Consider the following 18,926-nt stretch of genomic DNA (forward strand, 5'->3'; position numbering starts at 1 on the left):
AATGTACCTCTGTTTTCAGTACAGAAATGGTCCTTAGCAAGCAAATACATTTAACAGACCAAGGTGTTCATCAAGTTAGACAGAAAGTATTAGTGCAGTGTTCAGAAAGATTTGGGAAATTGGTAACTTTATCTGAGCTATAAAATTACATGGTATCCTGGACAATGCTGATTTGCTAATTCTCAGTGTCAGAGGAAAGAGTTGCAGTGTGACACAATCATTAAGATCTTGCAGAGGGTTTGGTAAATTTGCTTACATTCTTTTTGTAATGGTGCCAGTGGTGTTTCCAGAGAAGCTCAATTGAATTTTCTTTAAATTTTAACTTAAATAAAAAGAGAGAGCCACGGAAAATGTAGAGTCAACAACACTTTCTAGGGTATTTAAAAACAACAGATTTGACTTGTTTTTTGTTATCCTGATAGCTATATCTTTAGCTAGAACTTGTGTTGACCTTTATTGATTAACAAAGCATAAATGGTAAGCACTATATGTCAAAGGAGTAACACTGACTAATTAGTATACAGTAGTACTAATCTTTTTGACCAATTCTCTGATTTCAGTGTGTTTTCCGGCACAGTTATAGGCATAAATTCCAAAGAGTTATTTTGTATTTCCACGAGTATAAGTTTGAGCAGTATTTGACCTACTGGGACATGTATAGACTATAATTTTCACTTAGAGTAGAGGGATGCATTTATAGCTCTCAATATTTTTTTAATTCATAAGGTACAATATATTTATTCAGGAAGAAGACAAACTTTTACAACTTTCATAAAACTTTGAGGGTCAGTTTCTTGGCTGCACTGGGTTTACTCTTGGTGCAGCTGAGGAGAGTAGGGTGGGGAAAGATCTGCTCCCATGCTTTTGGTTGAAATGGCTGCCAGTATAATTTAAATCAGCCTAGTACTTGCAATACTTTACGAAATATTAATCAGGCTTAGTTCATAAGACTGTAGGCCTATATATATTTGTGCAACTAGGGCCACAGTCACAGCTGGTGTAAATCAGCATAGCCCCATTGACTTCAAAAGAGCTATGTGATTTACACCATGGGAGGAATAGACCCCAAGTGTTTGCAGTAACCTGAATCATTTTGCCATGTGACATACAGTGGTGTTTCCTGTTATACATATGGGATATACTATACCAGAAATCACTGGTCAGGCTATATATATTGTACACTCTGACTGAATAGAGACATTGGATCTATATTCCATATGAAAAGAGAATCACTCATCCACTCTCTTTTGATTTTTCAAGGTCATCTCTTCTTTTGAGGGATTAATTCCATATGTCAAAGTGCTATGTCAGATATTGTTCTTTTTTTACCACACAAGTAGGCAAGTTTTCTGTGGTTTACATTGTGGTAGACATACGTTCCTTTGCTGTGTATCACTATTAACTGGAACCATAAATGTCTGTGAGGCTAATACAGATCTTTCATTCTTTTCTTTCGGGGGAAAAAAAAGCCACATGCCTTTTTAATACAAGTTATATGATAAAGTTCTGTAGTTTCATGGTCTAATACAACTAGTAGGTTCAAACTCTGTACATTATTTATAGAAAAAGTGCACAATAATTTCCACACAAAGAGCCAAATCCTGGATCTAGTGAAGAATATGCCAGATCTGCCATTGACTTTGGGATCAGGATTTGGCTACAACTCTTAACACCCTCTCCCCTGCAATTTTCCTCTCTTCAGTTAAAAGAAAATGTTGAGAAACTTATAGTGCTGGCTAAAGCAAAACACCATATGGGTGAACATGCGTGGGGATCCCAAACAACTCTACCACTGTCTCTCTGTTCTGATGTGCAACTTACTTCCTATTCTAGATCTATGCCTTGCCAGAAAAGTTGTAACTTTTGTATATACTGCAGAGACAGCCTTGAAAATGATAGTACTTGAGCTTCTTCCAACTCACAATAACTGACTGCCATGTTTTATTTTTAAGTATTGCCACAAATGCAGTTCTTTAGAAACATTATCCCAGATAGTGATTGATAGATGCTATGTCTTTTTCTGAAACTGTCACTTTGCCTTGATGGCCTCTCCGAAATAGGCATCGGAATAATCATGAATGGTTTGCTGAAAGGCTAGAAATGACTGATTATAAACTCCACAGTAGAACATTGGTTCACACTCACAGCTGTTCCTTCTTTGCATCTCTGGTGGATGGCCAGGTAAAAGTTAGATTTCTTTGGTCATAACCTTGATGTCGTGGCCTCTGTCTTTAAAACAGAGATTGCATTTGAGTTATTACTGACCACATAATCTCTGTTGCTTTGTTCACACAGTCATTTCACTCCAAGCACATAGCTCAGTGTAAATAATGGCACTCTCAATAGTGTCTGCCTGCTGATTGTCAAGGTAGTCAGTCTTGAAATGCTGTAACTACAAAACAAATACTTTAGTGGTAGCGTATCCATGAGCGAAGTATAGTAGGATGAACAGAAGTAATTATCTGTACGGTTGTGAGGTACAGTAGCCTAACATCAATGCACACAGTGTTACGGATTGAATTAAATTAATCACCTGATTGTTTAAAGGGAGGTTTCATCAGTAGTAATTTACATTGGAGTAAATGATCTAGCAAAGCTGACGGAGTGCTTAGCTGTTGACTGTGCTGAACCATTCTTGGCTTAAAAGGGTGTTTTTATCTGGGTGGGTCTGGAATGGAGCTATAAGAAAGTTGGGAGAACCCATAGCTAAGCAGACAACTTTAAAAAAAAAAAAAACTCCCCCCTCCCCCCCAAAAAACCCCAACAAAACAAAACATTGCCATGCCAAGCAGGTGATTTAAATGCTCATGGATATATATAATAAAAATAAAATATTTGCAGAACAAACCAACTCCTTCCTATGCTTTGCATTTCAAGCACTGGGCTCATGTGTTCTGAAGTGAGATGAAGTTTAGTAGTAGGATGTTGGCTGTGTGATGGTTAGGATCAGGCCCTATAACCACAATAGGTGAATGCTAGTGAATACTTAGGCTTGCAGAGACTAGGGCATTGACTTCAGTTGGTTTTGGATCAGGACTTCGATTACCACCAAGGTTTGAAGGTATAGTTTCATGGTCTGCTGTTCCTCTAGTCTGGCAACAGTCACTTCCTTGCATACATCAAATCCTTCCTTATGGCAAAAGTAGATTGAGTTTATTCCTGAATATAGTGTGATGTAGAAAAAGCTAAATTGAAAGAGGTTTGTGTTGTTAAACTCTTAGGTCAACTGCTTAGAAGAGTGGTGATGTACACAGCAAAAGTAAGGTTAATGTGTGTTTTACCACATCAGTGTGAAATGACAGCACAGTTGGTGGCTGGCTGGTACAAAAGAGAGGAAATATAGATCACCTACATAGGTGGCATTTAATAACCAATACCTTTAAATAATTGACTGAGGACCACAGGCTCACAAAATGTCAAATGGTGCTGTTGGCCTTTTACTGCCGAGTATTGACTATAAACCTAAAAATCAGCCTTTAATCGTTGTTTAAAGGACAACTTCAGGATGAGTTGATGTTACACATAACAAGCCTGATTCCAGTCTTACTTAACACTGGGGTAAATCAGCAGTGAAAACAGAGTGAGATCAAAATCGGGCCCAAAGTTTTTTATTTTATTTGTAATCATTTTTAAATGTTAATTCTTGCCATTCAGTTTAGTTTTGGTATAAGGAAGTCTCCAATGTAAAATTGCATCAGAGAAACTGTAGTCAAAGACGAGGCACAACAGTTAATCTGATATTCAAATCTGGTATGTGAATATTCACTGACCTCAGCTACTTTGGGTGTCTAGCTGTTTGGTTATTGTACTATGATTTCCGTCTGTTGGAATTGCTGCATTTATCTGTCTTATTTCGTTTTATTCTAGGGCCTTAAGTGTTGAATCTAATGATTTATATAAAAGACCTTTTGTTTTTATATGGAGTTTGTCCTCCTTACCTTTTTAAAAACCTTCCAATGTTTGATTTTTTTTCCTTCCTCGCATCCTTCTAGTCATAGAAAGTGTGGGAAGTAGGAAGGCAGGTGTGAATGCCTCATTAACCCCTAGTTGATCCAAGAAAAGATGTTAAAGAGTTGGTTTGTTTTAATGAAAGAAAGAAGGGGAGAGTATAACTCTGAATATAACTTCTAAGAACGTTGGGAAAGTGTTTAACACATCTCAGGTTGTCTATAATAGGGTGACCAGATCTCCCGATTTTATAGGGACAGTCTCGATTTTGGGGGCTTTTTCTTATATAGGCACCTATTACCTCCCACCCCCTATCCCGATTTTTCACTATCTGGTCACCCTAGTCTATACAAGTCTATGAAGATAGCTACCATGCATTAATTTAAAAAAAAAAGTGTACTTATCTTTCAGAGGATCCCAAAAGGCTTGTTACAAAAATAAGTAGCAGTATCCCCCTTTTACAGATGAGTAAACAGATGGTGACATCATGGCCACAGAGAGGTTCCTTTGCAGAGTCAGGAGTCACCTGACTTTCAGTTCTTGCTCTAGCCACCAAATAACTGCCTGCCTGCACTACTTCATGAAGATCAGCTTGAAGACTAATGTAGTGGATTTAAAACTTTGATTGACCTTTCATCTTTACTTAACTCCGTATAGATGCTAAGTTGAGACACTAGGTAAAATGAATTTGGACCTCAGTTTGAGATCTTTGGTGAACAGTAGTCCATATCCTTAAACAAGCACATATGTCACAATTTGGCATGGTTGGCATGCTCCCCCCTAGAGGGACCAACTAATCCTGCACAAAATTAACTAGCCTACCACTAAACTTTACCTCTAAAACCTAGAGAATAATACAGCTCTTCTAGGTCACAAGTGACTAAGCAGTGTGACTGTAGTTGCAGCATTCATGCTGTGCTAGTAAATGGTGCTGCCACCGTTTCCATTACTGCCTGTCAGTTAAGCCCAGGATGTATTTAAAATGTGACCAGGGTGCCAAAGATTTAAATTAGATTTAATTTACATAGATCAAGAGGACAAATCAATATAATTAGTCAAAAATCAGATTGACTGAATTCACATTCCTGTCATAATGGGTCATGTTGTCACATTGATTTTTTTTTTATTATTTTTAAAGCAGAATTCTTTGATTAATGACCCAGTATGGTTTATTTCCTGAAATGTTGTGGTTGCCAGACTTTATAGGGTATTGCCTTTTTAATGGAGGAAGCCAGCAAAATATTACCATTGGGCCTTATTTTCAGCAGTGCTGAGCACTCAGAATTCCAGTTAAAGTCAGTGCAAGATACTAGTTCTTAACACACCTGAAAATCAGTCCCAGACAGGCCTGGCAAAATGCATCTCGACACTTCATACCTGGATAATGCTTTAAGAGCAATAAACTTTACTTGAACTTTATTAGAAAGGATATATGCTGTTAAACCTGAGTACTAAGAAAAGCTGAATGACGCTTTCAAAACATTTAAGATTTACCTCAACTAATGTCTTCTAATCCTGTTGACATGTTTTACCAATGGGGTTGTTTTAATATTGTATGTACAACTTTTTTGCTTAAACTGCTTTTATTGAAATCAGTTACACATATCAAACAAACGTTTAGTTAGTGTCGACTAAAACAACTTTCAGTCTTTTGTAGCTGTTCTGTTGGTTAAAAGGTGTTCTCAGGTGAGGGCTTTAAGCCATTTTCTTTATTGTTTCACCTTCACAGGTTGCCTTTGTTTGCCTCATCAGAGTTCGAAGGGGTAAACAAAAGAATTCTTTGTGGTAAAGGTGAAGATTAAAGCAGCTTTGAGCCTCTGTGTGAAACATAACTACCATAACAAAGATAAATACAAAAATCTAAGAGACCAGAACTGTAAATCACTAATAAAAAAAATCAACCAAAAGAACAACAAATGAAAAACAGAGACTGGGGGGTGGCTATTAAGTTGAATGGAATGACTATTCTTGAACAATAATCAGTGTGTTATACAGTCTTAAAGATGTTTTATAACTACAGTACTGAATGATGTGCAAGTATGGTATTAAAAACAACCCACACAGGTTATCTGTTGTGTGTTATGTGCCTAGTGCTCCTGGGCTTAAAGGGGTGTGCAGCACATAACTATTTTTTAAACTTAGCTTTCTTGTCATTTTAGCTTCTTGAGGTGTGTCAGATCCTTCAGTGTCTCAGATCATTGCCTCCATGAGGTGCCTCAGCATAAACTCTGTTGGTGACATCCCATCTTCCACAGTACTCTGCTGCAGCATAGAACTAGCCCTTTAAAGGAATCAGGAAAATATATTTTACTATAGTACATGGAGGTGTGCTGTATGACTTCAAAAGTAGTTTAGTTTATATTCTTCAGAATATAAAATAATCCTAAAAAATGAAAAGATTGTTGCCAAGCATATCTTGTAATCTAGGACAATATTCTCTTATGTGAGCCTTTCAAGGCTGTCTGCATGCTTAAGTGCAGTGCTGTGGTAGTTGAGGCGTCACTAGCATAATGTCTGCTGCTGCATCACTCTGAAAAACTCCCAGAATCTGTGACTTCAGGTGACCTGGAATTAAGCAGAGTGCACCCTTTTTTGCTTTTGCAGTGTGCGTCTCTCTCTGCACAGCTAGAGTAAGAAATGTTTGTTTTATGTGAATAAAGAATTGATGGAGGCAGCACAAAGAATTGTTTTGGGGCCCCCAAGCAGTAAATGATAGATCTGATGGGTCAGAGTAATTGGTATTGGGAAATAGATCATTTGATCTCTAGGTCTCCCGTCCAGATCCTCTTTGGCCACCTATTTGAAATTATCTTATAGTATCAGTACTGTTGTCTCCATCATAAAAACCACCTCCACAACTGGCACTAGTATATGCACTTCCTGAAAATTTTATCAGATTGGCCAATATTTATGGGGACTGAACTATTTTCCCTCCCATAGTGGTAGTTTAGTAAGCCAAGGGTTGAGGCATGTTTGCCTCAATTGACATGAAAAAGAAAATTAAAAGTAGCTTGCATTTCTGTGTGTAAAGTTCCCTTTGGAAACTACTTATTATTGGAGAAACTCTCAATGTCCCCATCTTATAAGTAGCAGCACAGATGTGAATAGATTCATATGTTTTTCCAAGTAACGAGCACAGATTATTTATGCCTCCTTACATATCATTCATCTCTTTGCAGGTCGAATTTGAGTGGCTTAGGCAGTTTTGGTTTCAGGGCAAACGCTATAGGAAGTGCACTGATTGGTGGCTAGAACCAATGGCTAAATTGGAAGAATTTTGGAAAAAGATGGAGTTTATGGTAAGTACTAGCAAATAACCTACGGCTCTTAAGAACCTAATTCTGCAGATGCATTGCATGCAGAACCCATTGTAACTGCATGGTAGAATCAGGTTTTAAATTTTCAGTATTTGTGTGCTCTCTATAATGCCAGTGCTTCCTTCCAATCCCACAGCAAAGCAGGAGAGGGAATAAAATAGCAAAACAAAATGAACAAAACCAAAAAACAACAGGACATGTTGCTTAGTGTCCATTTTGACTACTCTAAAGTATGATGTCAAAGTACTGGGTTATTACTTAATAACAATTTGTCTTCACAGGAAATTTTCAGCACTATCCCCATATAGCACCAAGGTAGCTAGCTCTACTGGTCTGCAGGTAAAAACATCTCAATGCAGTTTCACCAGTGCTTGTGCTAGACCAAGACTAGAGAAGAATGCTAGTGAATGCAAGGCTAAATAGTGTCTTGAGCAATGCTAGTTGAGTGGCTAAGATCACTATGTCCTTTGAAAATATATCCCTGCCCTTGTCTACACTGGGGATTTGCATTGGTGGCCAGCCATTGATGTAGCTACACCTGTGCAATCCATGATGTCTTACTGCGAAACTGCTAGAAGACTCTGTTTGTAGTATTGCCCATCTACAAGAAGTTTTTGTACTGGTGACTGGCTGTAGTTGGCTGTAACTAGGGCCAGGTCTATGCATGGAAGGATTTGCCAGTAAGATATATTATACTGGTAAAGAGCTCCTAGTGTGGACACAGCTTATACCAGCAAAACTGTCCTTTTCCTGGTATAGTTCTTCTAGCGCCCTGAGTGAAATAAGCTACACCAGCAAAAATGCAATTTTACTGGTATTAACTGTGTTTACACTAGGGACTTTTGCCAGCACACCAATGGCAATCAGGTATCACACTTCATTACAGTACACACCTGACTGACATAGCTATGTTGGCAAAACTTTGTAGTGTAGACCTGACCTTGGACAAATCCCCACTGTAGACAAGGAGCCTGAATATCTGCTTTGAGTAGTTGTTAGGTTTCCGTGGCATTGAATTTGGACCTGATCCTGAGAGTTGCAGAGTACTGACAACTCATCAATGGTATTTACAGGTACACAGATCAGGCCTCATGTGTAGCTTTCAATTTGAGGAAAGTTTCTTCCTTCACGCACAACAACAGCAGATAACAGTTCACACTATACCATGAACAGAAAAATGTTTTTGCCTACTGGAGCTCAAGTTCTACATCCTGAGCTTTTTCTGCAGCAACTGGTATCCCAAACACTCAAAACATTACAGAAAACCAGAATGTAGATGTTTGTGCTCCTACCAGCTGCAGAAAGAAATCAGAGAGCCCTGGATTTTACCAGTGAAGAAAGAAGTGATTTGTAACTTTTATTTTTTTTTTAATGCATTTGTCTCTCTTTTTTTAAATCCATGCACTCCCATTCTGCTAATGTTTTTGGATCTCAAATGACTTAGCATTTTTAAAAAAGCCTTTCAGTTTATTTTCCCTTGAAATAACTATCTATTTTCTTATAACACAAAGACTTAGTGAGGCAGACGCAAGATTGTTTGATTGTTATTTTTAACCATTGTGTGTTGGGAACATGGAAAAACAGCACACACAGAAATTCTCAAGGGCTAGGTTTTCTGCAATTGGTGTGACATTACCATGTGTCTCTAATTAGCAACATGGTGGCGTCAGTGTATCTCCTTTCAACAGGCCTCAGGATGATATTTATCAGCAAACTGAAGGCTTAGGCCAAGACAGAAGCTGCTTCTAATTTAAATTTTAAAAATTGCTTTAATGTTTTATGATTAATCACAATTAATTTTAGCTATTGAGGGAGACAGTAGAGAATTTTAATTGAGAATGTCTGTTGTTTTGATGAGTCTTTAAGTAAATTTAGTGCTTACTGTATTTGGGACCCAGAAGCAGCCTTTTTCAGTTCTGTTCTTTCTCTTTATACCTGCAGCATGTACCAGTCTTTTAAAAACTGACAGTAGGGGGCATTGTTGAGCTGCAGTTTTAATGTAACAACAATACTGGCCTTGAGAAAATACATAGAAATGTAGCATTAACTGTCAAGAATTATCCCTGTTGCTTCAAGTTATCTGTAATCTCTAAGATTCCATAACACAGGAAATCAATTGTGGGTTAACAAATTCAACAGCAATTTAACATAAAAAGTGCAGTGTTTCGTGCACATTTGGATTCTATCGAAATAAGTTAAATCAAAACAACATTTCTGGAGGTACCTGCCAGTCTACAGTCAATATATTTCTGTAAATTATAATCATTTTAGCTGAATGATTATAAAAAAAATCATTTTAGTATAATTTAGAAAAAAATCTAAATTCTGAATGTCTTGCTATTGTTAATTTTGTCTGTACAGAAGCACTATTGAGGTTTCCTTCTAAAAGGAAATACTTTAATAAGCAGTGCATTTTTCTTTACCTCTGTTTGAGCCATAAAACTCTTATCATGCATTTTTGCATGTATGTATCTAGAATTTTACAAAAGCAGGTCTTCATCTCTTTATTTTTGTTTTCTGTTTTCCTGTTTAAAGATAATTTTTAAAAAAAATATTTTTTCCAAAACTACTTCTAATTCTGCTAACTGTAATTGCTCCAGTGTCGCAACAAAATAATAATTCAAAAAGTTTAACCCTATGTTTCCAAACCTCAGGGCTCTATTTAATATTTTTATACATTATAGTAAGCATACAGTTTTATCATAATGTTTATTCCTGGCATTTCTTTCCCTGAGGATAGTTTTACTCAGGGCTCACTCTTGTGATGTAAATGTTAAACCTTTCATTTGAATGACATTCTGATAAAACATCACATTTCCCCATAATATTACCTCATGAATTTATGAGCCCTTAAATCCAAAGCAGGTTGACCAGTCTTCACAGCCCTTCCTCCCCCCTTAAAAATATGAAGGCTATTCAAATGTTTGTATTAAAAAAAAAAGTCATCCAAGATTACCACATTATCATGTGCAACATCAGGATAAGTGCTCACTGAATTCAAAGAGAGAGTTACCATTTGAAAGGGACTGTACAAGCTTTGCTTTCTGGGTAAAGAGAAGTCTGAAAAGCTGAAATCTCATGTGATGTGAAGAAGTCTTGCTGTAGCTGTTCTGAGATTCTGGGGAAAGACAATTTGTCTCTCAGGGTCTGATATCATGCAAACCTCACAAACTGACATTTATTTTACCTATAAAAATGTTTAATACTGCACCAAAGCTGTGGGAAAAGAAAGAATTAAAAATAAGGAAATGGAGAAATTCTAAGACTTTTTTTTAACTCTAATGTAAATTTGGTCAAGTAAAATGTAAATCACTGGTATGGTTTTGCTTGTGAAATGAAAAGTGAATAGACATTACACATGAATGACAAATCTTCAAGATTTTTGTTAACATATCTAATGTTCATTTTAAAAAATGAAGACACTAGTAGTGTTGTTTGTCATAAATTGTATTTCCTGCTTTGGCAGACCATTTAGCAATGGAGCAACGTATTTATATAGCAGTTGGCCTTAATAACCTTTATTGACTTTAGTGGGTAAGAGCCAAGACTGGGATTATTAAAATATATCAGTTTCATTGCAGTATAAAAGCACAACATATATAATTATGTTAGGTAGACTAGGCTCCATTTAATCCCACCCATTTATGTAGGGATTTGGCAAGAGGAAGAAAATCATGGCACTAAAATGTACAGAAATATAGAAGTGACTTGGAGTTTTAATAGCATAACTGTTTGTCTACTGTAAAAAGGTCTCACTTGAAGACATGAAACATACAGAAGCTAAGCGTAAGCTTTTGGCATTTAATTGTTAATAAAGTAGTCTAAATTCAGGAAATCTCATACCATTTGTTTTATTGTTTTGGCATGCTTAAACAGTTAATAATGATTAAATGTAGCATACCATTCATTTTAATTTATAAATGTACTGTACATACAGGAATGTATAAATTTTATGTGATTATAAAGAATGAAGTGTCATTCCATGCAGTCTGGTATCTTGAAGCACAACTGTTTCATCTTAGAGGTTCAGGGATTTTTTTTTTTTAGTAACAGTACAACTAATCATGCTCTTCTTGTTCTCATCCTTAATAGTACCCTTCTATCATTCTTTCACTTAAATTGAAATTGGAGAGACAAAATATTTACTTGTTAGATTATTTTTCTTTGTTTCCTTTTTGAATTCTAGTTCATTATTTGCTACTGTTGCTATATATGAAGATATTTCAGAGTTTCTGCTATAAGCCACTATTGTCAGGAGCTTATAGATTGGTGGTAAAAATTGAGTCTAGGTTGAAGCTTAAGATATAGAATCTCAGTCCATGGCTGTCATATTGTTTATATTTTTCCCAACATTTTAAAAGGTTTAAATGTGTATCAGTGCCAAAACAACTATGATGATCTGTAAGGCAAACAGTCTATCTCTTTAAAAGAAATCCTCTGAATTTTCTGTTATTTTGACATTTTTAAACAGCTAAAATTAGATTCAAGGAATTGGCAGGTTGATTAGTTAATATCTCTTCAGGGCTTTGAAAATGTAAAGTGTTATGTAAGTGCCAGATGTTATCAGGATCTGACTTTGACAGCCCAAAGTCAGGAAATTTTGAGTTAAGGCTTAAATTCCATCCCTAACTTTCACATTGTGCTTAGCTATTGCAGTTGTCACAGTCCTGTGGTGGAGGGCCTCAGACTGCCAGGTGATCATATTTGCCTACTGAGCTGCAAAACATGGCTACTTAAAGGACTGAATTTCAGCCATAACTCCTGAATTTCTGGGCTTTTCTTATCTGCTTATACCAGACCCTTTAAATAAAGATACTTTTTTTGTTAGGTCAATTTTTATGCATACCAGGATTGAAATGTTCAGAGAAATTTACCCTTACTTAAAAAGCTAATAATGAAATCTGGTATTTTATTAGTTTCTTTTTCTATCCCACTAATTTCTTTGACTCCAGTATTTCCACTCCTCAGAAAAGAGAGAGCATGTTCAGCATTGTTTACTGGAGAATCATTAACAAAAATTTTAAAAAATAGTTGTGCACAACATCTTCCTAAAAATATATTTACAATTCTGAGAGAAATCAGATTTAAGCTTCCAAAACAAAATGTGTGCTGAAAGCACAAAGGAGTGTGTTTATGATTCTCTTTGAAGTGTTTTTGCAACAGGATAAGGGAAATTTTAGAAACTGTCTGATAGTGTTCAGGGTAAATACTTAAACCCCTTTAGAGAATTTCACACACAGATACTGTGCAGTAGAAAAAAGGATACTTATGTTTCCTAAAGCTGCTACAGCCTACAGCTTTGTACTTAAAGACAGAGGTGTTGAATAGAATTCTACTGAGGATACATCCAGTGACAATATCTACAGGAACATCAGAGCAAACCAGTGGATAGCACTTTCTATTTTTAACCCTTACATGAGCTGGTTGAGATCTGAGCTCTGTTGGTATGAAGCACTTCTAACATTTCTATTACTAACTGGGAATGTTGAGATGAAAAGCCCTGTAACTCTTATGGTATACTTAAAAAATAACTCTTGAAAACCTGAGGGTTGGCATAACCCAGCAAACTCAAAGTTGTGGCCTGGCTACCCTAACTTGTGTGCAATAGGGCATCGGATACATGCCAGGGAGGGAGTTAGGACAATGTTGTGAGGTAAGTGTGTGGTTGGGGGTGGGGGGTTACCTTCAGTTTTAAATTACTAGACTTCTGCTGATTTGTGCTACAAAATTTAATGTTATTTAAATAAGTTCCTCTCTCTCTCTCTCTCTCTCTCTCTCTCACTTTTATATGCATATATATATATATATACACATCCCAATTCTACAATTAGATTCATGGAATCTGAAATCTGGGCCCATATTGAACCCTGTAGCCTTGACTGACACTCTGGGCAGGCACAAGACAAGGGTCTGCCTGCACAGATCAAATTGCAGAATCTGTACATGCATGCACGTCCACGTATGTATGTGTGTACACATCAGTTTATTGCAATTGTTATGAACTAAGCTAGTCTCCTAACTAAAGAAATTGTACAAAGGTATAGCTAGACATACAGTATGTCTTCAGTGCTTTATACTTCCTCAACAGAGTCAATGGGAATTATATCATAGACTTCAATGGGAGCAGAATCAGGCCTTTAATCATGAGGCTAGCATGGTTTTTATATATATTTACTTTGCTGTATTTATGCTAATATCTTGGCTGAACACATATGCACCACAGTGCATGATCTATCTTTGATTGGTCAGTTATTATTTACCCACTTTTAGAGGCTTATAATTTGTCTGTTGTAGTATTATTGTACTGTCACTTTCAATAGGCTGATTATTGATCCAAAAGCCCATTATAAGTTTTAGAGAGCCATCTCATTGTTTAATTTTATAAATCTGATGAAAGTTGTGACAACTTTCTGCTGAAAATATGTATTAACTTTTATAGAAAAAAGCAACACCTGTGTGGTTGAAACTTTTTTTTTAAATTAGACCAATTATTCAGTTTATTAAATACTCTGATATACTTCAAGTAAATGGCTATTAGTTTTGAGTTACAGGGCCACAGGAATGATGAGAAACACAAAACTTCTATTTTGTTTGTACTCATTACTTAGAAGTGTGTGTATGTGTTTGAGTGTGTGTAATATGTTAAAAGGTATGGTTGTGGGTTAAAAAAAGTTTCTGACCAGAGAAGTTTTTATTATGACAAAATTATAAACTACGAGAAATAAATCAAATGAGTGTGATTCAAATGTCATCATTTGCTGTAATTTTTTCACAATACAGCGAATATTTGTTAAACTCTTTTTTACTGCTAGCTCATTTTAGTGACTTGACCATCACTTTGTGATGGGTGTTGCCATTCCCATGCTAGCTGCTAAGGCCAAGTGGAAATTCTGTAACATGGACAGATATAGTTGCATTTTACTCATAATTTGTAAATATGGATGGGAGCAAAAGAGAAGATGCTTGTCTGATGGTCACTATTTCCAGGAACTGTGCAGCTCCTATTCTGTCTGATTCCCAGTCCTCTCTCTTATTAGCAAAATCATAGGTGAATATCTCTTTTTGTAGCTACTACAGGTTTTTTTTTTTTTTTTTTTTTTTTTTTTAGAATTTCATTTATGGTAAAAACCACAGTCTACTTTTTACAGATGAGGAAGTTGAAGCTCAGAATAATTCAGTGACTTGCCATGTAAGGCACTGTGGTCTGGAAATGGGAATCAGGAAACCTGGGATCTTCTAACCCTAGTTCCATCACCAACATTACCAGTGTATAATCTGAACAAGTAATTTAAGCCTGATCTTCAAAATCTGGTGCCCCCAAGTCCCAAAATTTCTGTGTCTAAAATAGGTATTTAGGTGGCAAACTTTAAGCACTTTATCAGCCTCAATTTCCACATCTGATTTTTACCATAACCGTAAATATACGGAAATTATGGTAGCTGTAAAAGAACTATTCACTATCATCTTGCCGGTGAGAGAGAAGGTTTGAGTCAGAGAAGATTTGTGTGGGCATGAGGTTTATCCACATGGATCCAATTGTAAAGTAAGGTCCAGTGATGACAAGCTCTGCCTCAAGAGGGCAGTGCGTATGGCAGAGTTCTGCCTGAGTGAATTAAATTGCAGGAATTAGTCCCATATAGCATATCCTGATCATTCCCCATATAAAATCCAGGAATCCATTTCAGTTTCCAGTCCTGGCTCTTATGAGCTCTTGGGCAAGACTTTTCTGCACTTTTCATTTATTTTGCTTACTACACACACTTCCTTTTAGTAATCCTGAAGCTGTAGTCACAATAAAATGCAGCTTATCTATTTAATGTTTACCATGCTGCAGCAGGAAAGTAATTATTGGCTTTTCTCAAATGTCTCTACTTAACATCGGGTTTTGGCAGCCCTCCTTGGACCGCCAGTGAATCTGAACTCAACTCTAAATAATTCTCACAGCAGAGGCTTTATATTAAAGTTTGAGCGTAACAAATCTTCTTAAGTTGTTTTCTGTGTAATAATGTGATTGTTTATCACAATTGGACTAAATGGCATCCCTTTTCATAGGACTCATTTTGAATCTTCTAAAAATAATAGTAATAGTGTGGTTTAAAGACCAGTGACGGGGGTCAATTCATATGTAGTGTCAATGAGAATGGTATCAGTGGAGTTACATCCGTGATGCATTTTCCCCAGTACCTAGCAGGTGACATTCAGCCAAATGTGTTGTTGGAGCTAAGGGAAATTGTTACAATTTGTGTTGCCTAGATGTTTAGAATCAATATAGTTATGCAATAGCTAACATGACTCAGATTTACATATGTATGTTTAATGACAACATTTTGGCCTTGTATCTCAAGTGCTGTGCAAATGCTAATTGATAAAGCCTGCCAACATTTCTGTGAGCTTGATAAGTAGCAGTCTGGCCATTTTGCAGATGGTGTTGTGGGTCACAGTTTGAATAAGTGAATTGTACAAGTTTACACAGTAATTCAGTGGCGGAGAAAGCAATAGCACTTAGGATTGTCTCATTATCCATCGCACTGCTTTAAGTATTAGGCCTCATCTTCTGTCCTGTTTCACATTTCTGGGTAGTGAAATAGCAGTTCTGAGTTGCAAGCACTTTGCAGTATCAGGCAATTCGCATTTACACCTTTGCACAAAAATAAAGAATGAACATATTGTTTCACTATAATGAGATATATCAATGTAGAAGGATTTGGATGGCAACTATTTTACAAACCACCATGTGCTGATGTTTTTCCCCCAAAGCCATGTCTACACAGAGGTCCATGTTATGCCTCCTGGAATTCCCAGGTGAACAGAGGCAGAGCACCTACTTGAAAACCTTTATCAGAGACCGCTTTCTACCCTCTGTGCACTAGCCATCTCTTCATGGAGAGAGGGACAGAGCCATGGCATCTCCTCTGTGGTGTGTGCTCTCTCAGGACAGCGGGGATGGAGCAAAATACAGACCTTGTAACTCTGTATGGTATTCACATGGACACACAGTGGGAGGTGCACAAGGAACCCTGACTCTAAATTAGTCTGAGACTTGATACTCTTTTTGGAAGGCTTAAAAAATCACTGATAATAAATAATAATATTTTGCACTTGTATAGGTCTTCTCCAGTTACCCCTAAGCAGTATGTTCATTAGTGCAGCAGCATAGTAATTGACATAGTCTCTCTGAGGAACCACAATAAAGCTAGGCTTACTACCCTACTACAGTTTTGAAGATGTACAAAAAATGTGGCAAATGCTTAGCTTCAACTATCTCTCACGTGTTTTATTTATATATAATATGTGTCTACGTATATATCTGTATAGATATAGTTGTCAACCATAGCATTATTGTAATTTCTCTAAGGAACTGTGTCAATCAAAAACTTAAAGCTTGCATGACGATTGTAAGGAAAATGGAGGCTAGAAAGACAGAGAAAATGTTACTGATGAAAATGTTTAAAGAAAACAACAAAAAAAGCCAACTGGGCCCCGGTTTCTCTAAAAAAATGTTACTGTGTAAAACAAGGACACTAAAGGGCTGGTTTCTCAACTCTTTTTTCCTTTGCTTTTCATCTATTAGATGTTCTTGTTAAATCTAAAATATTGTAATTGAATCACAGCATTAAATGGCTTTTCTGACAAAACAGCAGATTTGAGCTCTTTACTGCTGGTTTCAAAAGTAATATATATAGAGAGAGCACAGAGACAAAAATTGAGCACATAGATGTATAATCCCAAAGGAATAAACTGACTTTTGCTAGACAAGCTGAAAGCTGATTAAAATATTTCTCATCCTTTGGGTATGCAACAGCTTTTGATGATGGAGAGCATATTAATATTCAGCTTAGCTGCTTGTCGACACTTCAGACAGGTCCCAGGAAAGAATCTGAAATTGACCAGGTTTTCTCACTGTGCCAGAAATCTTTCTGAGACACAGAGCAGCACCCTTGCACCAGCAGGAGCAAAGATAAGCATTTTGCGTTCCTATTTAGCTACTTTTTTATTTGACTAGAAAATTGCTTTTAGACATTTTGAAACGTTTAAAGAATTATTTTAACAATATGAACTCATTAGATGCAGTGAAGGCAAGACTTTGAACTAAATTTAGCTGAAAACAAAGATGCTATTATCTATTACTTTTAAACCTCTTTGTATGAGCTGTTTGCAAATACACTGACTCAAATGGTAGTATCAGAGACTTAACTATACAGTAATTGCAGTTAGCATAAACCCAGAGATGTGGACTTTTTTGAGTACTATTCTCTCAGTTTGCACTATTCCTTTATAGCACAGTACCTACCTTTCAGGCAAGAAGGGAGTCTTAGCAGTTGATACTTCTGCTCTTTTGCAGGGAGGCTGACAATGTGGGGTGTTGGCTTCTTCCTCTATCTCCCGTGACTGAGTATACTCAGTATCTCTACAAAACATGTAATGTGCTGCATGAGGTGCCTTTAGGATGGCTCCAGGGCTAAATATTTCCTGTAATAGGTGAAAGAGCAAGGCTTAATCAGCTTAGTTAACTTAATTAAACTGTGATTTTTCTTGTGGAACAGCCTAAAGTATAACACATTTATAAATTCTATTACATAGATGAATCCTATGGTTTTTGTAGTCGGTCTGAAAAATGTTGAAATAGATGAAATTTGCCAGTAAATGGACATAATTTAAAAACAGATATAGTTTACTGCGGCTTTCAGTAGATTTTAATGTCAGGATTTAAAGACATTTAAAATCCAGAGGCTTCATTTATTAAGACTTTGGCCAGCTGTATTTTGAGATAATCTCTTACCCATTCTTCCCCAATCTCATCGTCTTCATATGGAGACAACTTGCCATTCATGGATATTACCCTTCCTATGTGCAGTTAGAAGAGTCAATTGATTCTGTGGCACTATCCAACTCTGTTTCTGGACTTGGTGGGGAGAAAGCACTGTTGTGGTATGGTCAAGAGGATGTGCATCTTTTTTCTCCACCAGTCTTTCCAGGTTACCAATACTAAATATGATTAAAAGGTGAATGTAGTTTGAGCTTCTTCATCCTCCATGCTGGGAACCCCCTTTTAAAAAGTCAATCTGAGTGTATCCTGGGGGAGCTTTGGCATTATGATTCCAATGAAACCCATCCTGCTAGAGAGCTGGGGAAAGCTGCTTGATTAGAGAGTACAACCTAGTATTCATGGCTTCTAGCCCAAAGCTATTCGTGGCTTGACTTGAACCCTGAGCTGTAATGAAATAAATATTTATTAAAACAAAAAATACAAAAAACCAACAACAAAACTTCCACTTGCTATGAATGTGTATGGAAATTCTGAACTGAATATGTTTGTATATACTAATATTTTATCTATTTTTCTCAGAAGGCCACCTTTATTCTTTGCCCATTTATATAAGTAAATAATTAAATGACAACATACCTATACATACAATTCATAGCAAACAAATGCTCATGTGCATTTTACCTTTGATTACACTGCTCTACAGCCAAAATGCTTCTGAAATAAATGTAGTCAAACTTTACTAATTCTGGGTCACTGAGAACGAAAATGATGCTTAAAATTGTTGATTAGCTCTAGTTTTCAAGATATGCTATTGGGTCAGTATATACGACCCTTGACTTGGGAATGGCGGAGGATAAGTGAGTTATAAAGGGAAGGGATCTCAATTTAAACCA

General features: G+C 36.5%; 1 protein-coding gene across 2 annotated transcripts in view; it reads left to right on the forward strand.

The window, feature by feature from the left end:
• FTO (FTO alpha-ketoglutarate dependent dioxygenase) overlaps positions 1–18,926 on the forward strand; it is a 335,307-nt gene that overhangs the window by 107,674 nt on the left and 208,707 nt on the right. Inside the window, exon 7 of one of the 2 annotated variants that reach the window (XM_054048745.1) lies at positions 7,128–7,247. The exons of the other annotated variant lie outside the window; for it this stretch is intronic. Coding sequence (XP_053904720.1) covers positions 7,128–7,247 — 120 coding nt within the window. The remainder of the gene's footprint in view (positions 1–7,127; positions 7,248–18,926) is intronic. 2 annotated transcript variants of the gene reach the window in all.

This window comes from Malaclemys terrapin, chromosome 14 (genome assembly GCF_027887155.1).
Source record: "Malaclemys terrapin pileata isolate rMalTer1 chromosome 14, rMalTer1.hap1, whole genome shotgun sequence".
NCBI classification, from domain to species: domain Eukaryota; kingdom Metazoa; phylum Chordata; order Testudines; family Emydidae; genus Malaclemys; species Malaclemys terrapin.